Here is an 11237-nt window from a genome sequence, read left to right as displayed (position 1 = left end):
GCGTCGATTTTCCGAAAGTCAATCATCCGAAAGAATTCCAGTCGGCAAATTTAAATTTTCGCCAGTGCTGTGGCGCTTCAATCTTTGGCTATGTCTTGGGCTACTCAAATATTTTACGTTTTTGATACTAAATTAACATCTGAAGTATAATTTTTTATTATTTTTATATTTTTCAATATATTTATTTTATTTGTAGAAAATAAAAAAATAATTTTTAACGATACAATAGTCTTTGTTAGGCTTAACATTGACGAAAATTCAACGCAAAGCGACACGCAACGGAAAAAAATTTCGACATCGGATACGTTAAACTATTTTTTCGTATGTAAATCAGTTATCCAGGCAACCCCAGTCCCCAACTGATTCGGAAAATCGACGCTCTACTGTATTCAGTTTGTCAATATCATGCAGTGCTGTTAGGTATGCATCATACATCAATGCTTTTAAGTGATCCCACAGGAAAAAATCCAAAGGGTTAAAGTTTGGAGAACATAGTGACAATGGAACAGGCCATGTTATCCTATCCAGTGGTTGCTGCCAAACCGCTCTGCAAGATACTGACACATGTCTATCTGGGAATGAGATGACATGCCATTGTGCTGTTTTTTCCAAACTTGCTGTAATTGTGCCAATGGCAAGTCACCAAGCCATTCATCTAGTCACGTTTAGAATGCTCAGATATCAATCATTATTCAGGATGCCATTAATAAATACAGGACCAAGAAGCTAATCACCCCAAGTTCCACACCAGACTTTTACAGAAAATACACTTGGTGCTGTATATGTTGCATACATCATAGAGCACACTGTCGAACAGTGCATATTGTGATAATTATGCACTTTATTCCAGGAAAAAGTGCCTCATTGGTCCATAAAATGTGCTGAAGGAGTTGTGGTTCATCATGCTGTAAATTAGGGGTGTCCAACCTTTTAGTCTCTCTGGGCCACATTGGAAGAAATTATCGGGTTTTGGGCCACAAATCGCTGNAAAATTAAATAACCTTATGTTATTTTCATTATTATTAGAATTGTATTTTAAAGGAAATAAATGTAAAAAAAAAAACTTATTCTATTTATCACTAGCTGTCTACTTACAGCTTCGCCCGCATCATATCGAATTTTCTCGTGGGAGTAAGATATTTTCTCGCAGTAAAATGTAGCCTATGTCCATCTCCAACGTGTAAACTATCTCTGTGCCAAATTTTATTAAAACCTATGCTGCGGTTTAGACGTGAAAAAGTAACAGACAGACAGAATTGCCTTCGAATTTATAATATTAGTATGGATTAATATGGATTTCTGCTATAAGGGGTACGCGAGTTTTAGCTCTTTCTTGAAGTGGTACGTAGGAAAAATTAATTGGGAACCACTGATATAGATAATATTGCAGAGATTAATAGAAAAAAGTAAGCTTTATTTGTGTAGAGAACATGCTCAAAACAACTGCCTTCAGTTACAATAGAGAGAAGTAAATGATTGAGCATGGCATTACAGACCACTTAACATTCCTGGTGTCATCATTTTACAGCCTGTTATTTGCATATACAGTAGAGCGTCGATTTTCCGAAAGTCAATCATCCGAAAGAATTCCAGTCGGCAAATTTAAATTTTCGCCAGTGCTGTGGCGCTTCAATCTNTTATTAAAATTAAAATACTGTAATTGATTTTAAGGATAATTTTGACAATATGATGTAAAATATTTCTATCATCTCATTTTTACAGATATTATATTTACTACTGTCTGCTGTTTCAAGTCATGTTATGTTTCTACTAATTATTAGACTATATATTATTTATTTAATTATTTTTTGTAATGCTTTACATTTCATTAATAAAGTAACAATATATTAATTATTATTAATTTATTCAAAATATGATTTAAAATATTAGTGCCAATTAACTGAGTTTACTGTAGATATATTTTTATTATTATGTATACCACTCAAAAGAATGTAGCAAGGCTTTCATAAATTAGCTTAGAAAATGAAATAAAACCAGAATGGAGAAACATATTTTATAAATTCTTTTTATGAAAACAAGTTTTAGTGCGTCGGATGTAGTGTGGTTCTTTACAAGTTCTCTTAATTTCTTGTTTGATTCATTACATCCAGGAGCAGCACATGCATTCCTCATTTATCTACTGAATGTGAAATAATATCAAACACTTTAACATTTTGTCATTCATATCAGAATAAGATTGAAATATTTCTTAATGATACAGATAATAATGTTAATGTTAAGCTGAGAGCACGAAGATAGTCATAGCGAATGAAACACGTTGTTTTCGTGTGACTTTTAAAGCAATGACTTCTTTTAAAATTTATTGTTACTAACGAGCAATTATTTATTGTGACATCTTCACAATGCCGGGCTGCAATTTTTAATTATATTTTTAAAGTGTAGAATTTTTCTTATGACATGTATATTTAATACATAATAATTTAAAATTTATTGTTACTAACGAGCAATTATTTATTGTGACATCTTCACAATGCCGGGCTGCAATTTTTAATTATATTTTTCTCAATTATGTAGTATAATAATAAAGAAATAAAATGTTTAATAATTTAAACATAGAACATTTAAATATAGAATTGCCTCTTATAAATTATTCATAAAGCAGAAAACAGTTTGTAAATCCAACTATAAAATTTCAGTAGTAATGATTTCGCAATTATGTATCCGGCCTCCCGGAGAGGGGCAAAAAAGAAAAAAAAATCAGCGAGACGAGAGAGTGAAAATATGTACACCACTGACTTACACTCATAGAAAATCAAGTCAGCTGAGTTATATCTTAAGGCAATGCATCAAGGTAATTCACACTATCAACTTATCTACTTATTATCATCTTCTAGGCTACATGTCACATATTGTTGGTGGACAATTACATACTGTCAACTGAGCAGTCTGCGGGAAAGAAGGTGTAATTAGAGGTGAGGGTAATACAGAAAACATAAGTTATTGACACCTGTGTATTACGGCAATGTCCCCACCTGCCATCTGTCATATTCCAGATGGCAATCTCGAGCGAGATGTCGGTATACAAAAGGTGTCTTCACGGTCATCTCACATGTCTCGTGATCTTGTCTGCCAGACAACTGGGTAAAAATTATCATGAACTAAGAATGGGGATTAGTAGATAAGAGTGAATTTACTAGCATTCTTTGTCGCAGAATGGCTTTTTATAAAATTGATTATAATGCAATTGACAAATGTGGGAATAGTTATACTATAATTTATAATAATCTAACTGCTATTATAGTTTAATACGAAAAAAAGAAATGTTATTTTTAAAAATTTTTATCGATATCGGAAGTTACGTGTTTACGACTGAAAACGTTTTTACATGTGTGTAAAATGATCGATATAAATGCATCGTGCATTTTTCTCTTTTATAGTTTCTATAATAGCAATTATAAATCTATANCCATTCCAAAAGATGCGTTCCAGCAGTGTTTCCAGCAATGGCAGGAACGCTGGGAGAAGTGTATACATTACCAAGGAGACTACTTTGAAGGGGATTAGGGTTTTGTACCTCAAAGTCAATAAATTTATTTTTGCCGACCAAAGGTCCGATACTTTTTGAACAGACCTTGTATTTTTTGTTTTTCCGTCTGGATCGTACACGAATAAATCAGATGATTTTCCGACGCGTGAGCTGGCCACATACCCTATGTACAGTTGTACTGTACATGCGAAAAGCACGGATTCTTTAAATTTAGCCCACATACTCGCAGAGATTGTCAGAAGTGCGATATTCCCCATTTTTATATATATATATATTTTTTTTTAATCCTTTAAAATTTTGATTATTTAATTGCTCCTTCCTCTCTTCCTTGGCGTGTTGTGAAATTTCTGATAGTTGGATAATAAACCGTTTTATTGTAATTTGTCTTTTTAAATTATTTTGAGTCGATATTAAAATTTGGAAAAGGGGGATCCCTAGATCGGTAAAATAGGCGAATTTCCTCCTACAACTTCGGTTGTTGTTTGGGATACAGTTAAGGTTTTAACAAAGTTTCAGCGAATACATAATTAGCAAAAAATAGTTGAAATAAAGTGATTAAACAAAAATTATTACAAATATCGTAAATAACAAATGCATATATAGAGATATTTTTTGTAGGGGGAAATGGTCTTCACAATTTGAAATCGATCGAACACATAGTAAAATGCTGGTATACACGCGCGCCATCTATCGTAGGATAAATGTACTATGCCAGAAACCTTCGCGGGAGTATATTAAACAACTTCCCAAAGTTTCACGGCAATCGGATAAACGATGTGATAATGCATGAAGGACAGACAGACACAGACACAGACACACACACAGACACAGACATACATTCATTTTTATATATATAGATAAAGAAAACAGAATGTCAGAAATGTGTTTTACTGCTGTAGATGTCCGATGAAGCTCCAGAAGGGAACAAGGGCCCTGGCACCTGGCATCCTCCAAAGAAACAGGGGGAAAAACTAGAAAATTTTCCAAAAAATTTTCTAGTTTTTCCCCCTAAAATTTTTCTAATTGAAATTCGTTTTATTTTATTTATAATGTGTCATGTTTTCTATTTCTATAGCCTATTACTTGTGAATTAATGATCACATAAGGATTTTATTGAATTCGTTTTAAAAATTTTTTTATTCGTTCAACTCAGCTCTCCCAAGATTAAATCTTGAATGTGTTACTGTAGAAATCAATGCTAATTAATGAGATCCCATAACAGTTAACCATAAAATTAGCCAACTCCAGACCTCTGATTGAATATTTAGAAACTACACCTCGACAGCATTGGGATACTGCAGTAGATCAACGTTATCTTTAATAGTTGTACTTTAGTAGAAACACTATACTAAATATACTCTACTAAAGTTGCAAGTGCTTTTGTAGAACTTTTAATATGAAGGAATAATGGCAACAATTTATAGATACAGATAAAAAATAAAGATATCTCTAAAAGATATACTGGCATATAACCTATTATCTTTAGGGGTCACAAGTTAGTACAATGTCATCAGACTCTTCTGTGGCAAATCAGTGAATTTCGTATTTTATTGGTCTATCCCTATGACCAAAATCGGAAATGGCTCAATAAAGCACAAGATTTTAATTTATTTATTAAAATGTATTTCGTCCCCTTCAAAGTAATCTCTTTCCACTGCAATACACTCATACCAAAGTTTTTTTCCAATCCTCGAAGCATCCTTCAGAAATTGCAGCGAATTTTGTTTTATGGCATCAATCCACTCAAAACGGTGACCAGAAAACAGAAATTTTAGTCAATGAAACACGAAAAAATTACACGGTGTCATATTGAGTGAATACAGAGCTTGGAACCGTATCTGTTGAATTTTTTGCCAAAAACTCATGAACAACAGTACTGCATTATCGTGGTGCAAAATCCATGTGATTTTTTCGACACAAATCAGGTTGTTCCTACGAATTTCTTCACGTAAAACGACACAAAACGCTCAAATAATATTCTTTATTGACCATTTGGCCTTTCAGAAGGAATTCGTGATGCACAATACCACGACGATCGAAGAAAACAGCTAAAACGATCTTGACTTTTGACTCAGTAGCGTATCGTAGTGGGGGCGGCAAAATTTTACAATAAATAATAATAATATCTTGTAAGAATTTGAACCATTTTATTTCATATTTTCGTCCACCTACGACTCGGACCGATTGAAATGAGCACGGAATAGTGTTACCATCCATCCGGATAGTCCGGGAAACGACTCGCCGTCCGGGGATATCGTGCGCAATCAGTTGACCTTTTTTTTTTTCTTGTACGATTTATTCGTATATATATACATCTCCAATATCCAATACAGCTAGGTCACTTGCGTTACTCCTATCCAAGTCTCCCTAGTCGCTAACTGTAACTGATTTAGAACCAGCATGCACTGCACATTATTCTTCGTATTGCAAAATGACATACNTTCTGAAGTATAATTTTTTATTGTTTTTATATTTTTCAATATATTTATTTTGTTTGTACAAAATAAAGAAATAATTTTTAATGATACAATAGCCACGATTATTATTTTTAAAAGTTTACGTTAGGCTTAACATCGACGATAATTCAACGCAAAGCAACACGCAACAGAGAAAAATTTCAGGATGGGATAGGCTAATATATTTTTTCGTACATAATCGGTTATCCGAGCAACCCCTGTCCCCAATTGATTTGAATAAACGATGCTCTACTGTAATTTACATTAACAATTTTTTAATATAAATGACAAAAAAGCTTTGTCTTATAATTCTTATTAACAAACAACAGTATATAAATTACATGAACACATAAAAATGATACTTAAGATAATGTGTTTAGCACCTAGTAAGAAATCTACACTATTTGTCAAAAGTTGAAGGACAAAAGGAATGAGAATGCTTTCCTGACAATTTTCTGAAGCATTTAATAATAATGATAATAATATGCATAAATTAAATTTTATTTGAAAGCTGACTACAGTATAACAAGATAAAAGACATTTAGATATATAAATAATCAATTTATTTATCTAGATATCTGAAAATAGTTATTTCAAAACAAATATATACCATTTATGTTCAAGCATTATAAAAAAGTATGAATAATTTCTTATGAACATTTTTATGATTACTATTATACTATACAAACTACAAAAATGATCCATACTAAGAATCAAATGTAGCTTAATTCTTACATCTACATTCATAATATAGAACTTGAAGTAAAAGTAAAAAGTTAATCAATTAGCAATCTTTTTATTTAAAATTCTGCTTTTGATGTGAGATTACATTTTGAATATGGAGATTATTTGATTCTGCATAGACATATATATAAACAGATTCAAGACAGAACACAGACTGTATTATGCCATTCTAAAATATTCCCTTGAAATATTCAAGATAAGTTTATCTGATCACTATTTGTTAAATATTTTCTGTAAAAATCAAAACTATTTAAACCCTAAAAACATGAAATGGAACCTCTAACTTATAAGTGTACTGCTGAATAATCAAGAATAGTTTTAAAGATTATTATGTCCATTGAATACATTTCATTTTCAAACCATTAAAATATAATATTCCTTTCTCTGATGTTAAAAGGAATGATAGCAGATTCCTAATTCTCCCATATCAAGATATCTTGAGAAGGTAGAATTAGTAATCATCCATAAAATCTTTGCTCATTAATTTTGAAAATACTAAAAAGAAAATGCTTAAAATTTAAAGTACAAAGAATTTTCAGAATAAAAAGACAATTTAATATTGTTATATTTTGTATGTTATCTTCACACACAATAATTAATTTTGCATTTTTTTAAATACATATAATTTATGCATTTATATCATATACCTGGCACTTCTTGTTTTATAGATTCAGTAAAAACAGTCTTTTTAACATTGCCAAAAGTTTCTTAACTTTTGGCAATGTGTCTGTTTGAAGACATTAAATGTTAGCTTCATTTAAGTTATTTGCAAACATTCCATTTCCAAACAGAACTCAAATTATTTTGAAAACAATTAATATATTGATAATTAAATAAAATACTTTTCATATATAATAAATATTTAAAATCTAATGAATTATTCATAAACTCATTGCTATTATATTCAACTTTAATGAATATAAGTAATTATTCTAAAGTTTAATATATTTTTTTATTAATATATGAATTACAAATATATTCAAATAATTACCTTTACAATTGTTTTTTTCTTTGTCTGTTCACTGACTCGTTCCAATAATGGTATTAGATCAGATTCTTGAAGCTTTAAAAATAAAATTATTATTGTAAAATCATTTCAAATAAGCATATTTATTATTATATCAATTACTATAATAATTTTTATTGTTTGAACTTTGATATTTGAAGTAAAATAATTAAACAGTATGCTACAAAATAAACAATTTTACTGTACATAAAAGCAAATAACAAATTACATTCAATTTTAATAAGGTTAAAATTTGATTTCATATATTTTTTGAAAAATGAACAGCAATAAAAATAGTTAGATTATTGTTCTTATGTATATATTATTGATTAATAATTCGTTTTTGATAGTACATGGATTCATCAATGTTAATAATTGTTATTTGGATAAATAGAGAAACTACATAAATTTTATAATTTAATAAATATAAATTACTAAATATCACATAAATGAATTTACCTTTCCTTGAATCTGTCCAAGTCTTGCCATCTGAATTAGCATATTTTCTATCATTTTAGCTTTTTCAGGTTTTGCAATACCTATAGTACTTACTGTGAGCAGTCAAAAGTTTTTAAAGATTGATTTGGAAATCTCTCTTATAAAAAATATTAACAACTTTAAAATCTATATTCACTTACAAATAGTTGTTACTTAATTATTATTACTTAATAGTTGTTACTTAATAATTAAGATTATTATTAACTTTTTATTATTTAATTATTGAAGTAAATTAATTAATTCAATATATACTTTACTACACTAATACTTAAATAAATGTATTTCTATATTCATTTTTCAAAAAAGTGTTAAAGCAGGTTCATATTTTGTGAGAATGGGAGATAGAGAGGAATGTCTCTATTTTCTTTTCTAATATTCTCTTTCCATAAACATTAATACTTCAAAACAAGAAAAGATAAACACACATGCATTTTCAGTACTTGCACTTAGTTATAATGAACAGCAATTATAAATCCAAAGAATAATTCACTTCTCTTTTTAAACAATTTGTTTTGATTTAGCACATTTCAACAAATTTGTCTTTTTAAAATTCTCCATTTGAATTAAATTCTAACAAAAAATATTTGTACTTCATTTTTTTTAGAAAAGTGCTGTAAAAATATTTTCAGAATTTGCTTTTAAGGTCTATGCTTCCTGTCTGACCTTATCAGACATATGCAACAAAGACTATACTCTGAAATATTACTGAGGTTCTTTGACCATACAAATTCAGTTCTGGGACTTCAGAGTGGTAAACTAACATCTTAATCAGCTGCCAAATTGATTTGACTTTTTTTATGAGTTGTTTAAACACATGTAGCAACAAACAGTCTTTCACTCTAACCTTATTCCACAATTGAGGCAGTCAGTAAAAAATTAATTTGAAGTTTTATGATTTGTTAGAATAATTACACTTTTTCTGATTTCTTTCAGTACAGAATAGTTTTTGTATGCTCTTTGATGTTAAAATCTAGAAGTATTTTGAGTTTAATTACAAAAGTCAAATAAAAAAACAGAATTTGTGCAAATACAAGTTTATTAAATATGTTATATATACTGATAAATAAGTTATAAGTCTTTCTTCTGATTTATTAACTAAAATTGATTATTTTGTGTTAACACATCCTATTATATTAATTGGTTTATCATAATATTTCTCTAGTTTTTAAGGTCTGAAGCAAATCTTCTATTTTTCCATACAAACAGTATTTTTTTTACACAGATTGTTTGGACATGATAAACCAAAGAATGTAAAAACAGATTTAGGTTTATTATTTAACTAAACTATTTCATCAAATCTATCATTGTAAATTTAAAATAAATATAGATTTTATTTCATTTCTAAAGTTTTTGTGTAGGCTTTTCAATTCAATACTTATTTGAGTTTCTGTCTTTGACAGTTGACAAGAAAAAGATTCCTCCTTTCATAAGTTTTACTATATTTTTTAAGACTGTCAATGTTTATTAATGAATTTAATTTTGTATCTTAAATAGTTTTTGTTATAAGAACATTTTCAAATATCTAAAACCAAATATTTGAAATAATTTAAAAATCTCCTTCATTGCAGTTTATAAACTGAAGAAATATCATTATTATTCAGCATATTAACAACTCCCTTATAATCAAGATATTTTCAGGGAAAAATTATTCCTAATCTTCAAAAATATATTCATAAAATTATAATGGCTATAGAATTTCATATTAATAATAAATTTGGAATTACAAAATTCATAAATTATGTAAACTGAAGCAGATGTATTGATACTTAGATGTAATAGTTGTTATAACTTTTGACAGGTTGCCAACAGAACCATTTTAGAGTTGAAAGCAGTTGCTAATTTAGTATCAATGTTTTTCCAAAACAATCGTTAGTAATTGTTGTAAACTTTTAAAAACCCTATCAAAAATAAATAGTGACAAATTTTTCATTTTATTCACATTGTACTTTGTTTTATCTATTGACTTATGATTTATAACAATTTAAAATAGAGTTTACATATTTTAAGTTATAAGCTCAAATTATTTTTCCAACATTAAAAGAATGTTGCTTATGATTGTAATTGAAAATATAATTAATTAATTCTGATATGTAACATAAATCTTCATACTAAATAATAGAATTTCTCAACTATTCTGTATTAAAGTCACTAAAATGCTTAATTAATTTTACATAGAAGAACTGCTTACATCTTGCTCTGGCTTCTTGAGTTAAGACTTGAGTTAGAACGTGATTTCTGAATTCTTCTTCTTTAATTTTTCTCTCTTCTTCTTCGTTCTGTCGAGATCCTTGATTTCCCTAAAAATACAAATAGATGCCATTTAAGAAGAGTGAAGTTTATTTTCTAAATATATCATATTAAAATTTATCTCAAATTAACTGCATATTGCTGCTGGAGTTCTGCTAGACGTTTAGCACGCAACGCTTCCAACTCTGTATCCGCCATTTTCTACATCAACGCCACCTTTCGTTTTGTAATTTTATGAAAATTTAAATTTTATATTATTAACAAATAAATTTAGAAGTAATGTATTCGTTTAAAATAGGAAAGAAAAAGATTGTATTAAAATATCAAAAAGTAACATAAAAATTTATTATATGAAATAATTTTTAAATATCGCGTAATTTTTTATTGTCTGTTAATTAACTTTTTGCTGATATCAATACGCAATGGCGGATTTACCAGGAAGAAAAACAATCGATTACTCGAGGCCCCGTGTTGAGAGAAACCCGTCGGAATACTTCTGTTTATTATTATTATTATTATTATTTTGCAGAAATTGTCTTTTGATAATGTGATTGGGCAGTTCGCGGCTGAGAAGAGTCGGAAAAAGTTGTGATGTAAACGATATACTAAAAATTATATATATTAATGATATATAAGTTTAATTCTTTCTTCAGTTTCTGCCTTTTGTTCTGACTTTTTTTTTCTTAGTTGAACAGGGCCCCGAAAAAATTAAATTGCTTGGGGACCCTTTGACGGTTCTGTCTATTTGAGGAAATACAGTAGATATTGTCGGAAATGG

At 29.0% G+C, this 11237-nt stretch overlaps 1 protein-coding gene across 1 annotated transcript in view; it reads right to left on the bottom strand.

Moving 5' to 3' along the window:
• Positions 1 to 10686, bottom strand: part of LOC111618291 (programmed cell death protein 5-like) — a 25486-nt gene extending 14800 nt beyond the window's left edge. The window contains exons 1-4 of the mRNA XM_023359787.1: positions 10592 to 10686; positions 10401 to 10509; positions 8174 to 8265; positions 7700 to 7771 (exon numbers count right to left, since the gene is read on the bottom strand). Of these exons, the coding sequence (XP_023215555.1) occupies positions 7700 to 7771; positions 8174 to 8265; positions 10401 to 10509; positions 10592 to 10657 (339 nt within the window). The 5' untranslated portion in view covers positions 10658 to 10686. The remainder of the gene's footprint in view (positions 1 to 7699; positions 7772 to 8173; positions 8266 to 10400; positions 10510 to 10591) is intronic.
• Between the last annotated feature and the right edge of the window lie 551 nt (positions 10687 to 11237).

The sequence above is a fragment of the Centruroides sculpturatus genome, unplaced genomic scaffold (assembly GCF_000671375.1).
Source record: "Centruroides sculpturatus isolate CEXI.00-Female unplaced genomic scaffold, Cexi_2.0 scaffold83, whole genome shotgun sequence".
NCBI lineage: Eukaryota > Metazoa > Arthropoda > Arachnida > Scorpiones > Buthidae > Centruroides > Centruroides sculpturatus.
This window is presented reverse-complemented; position numbering and strand designations above follow the sequence as displayed.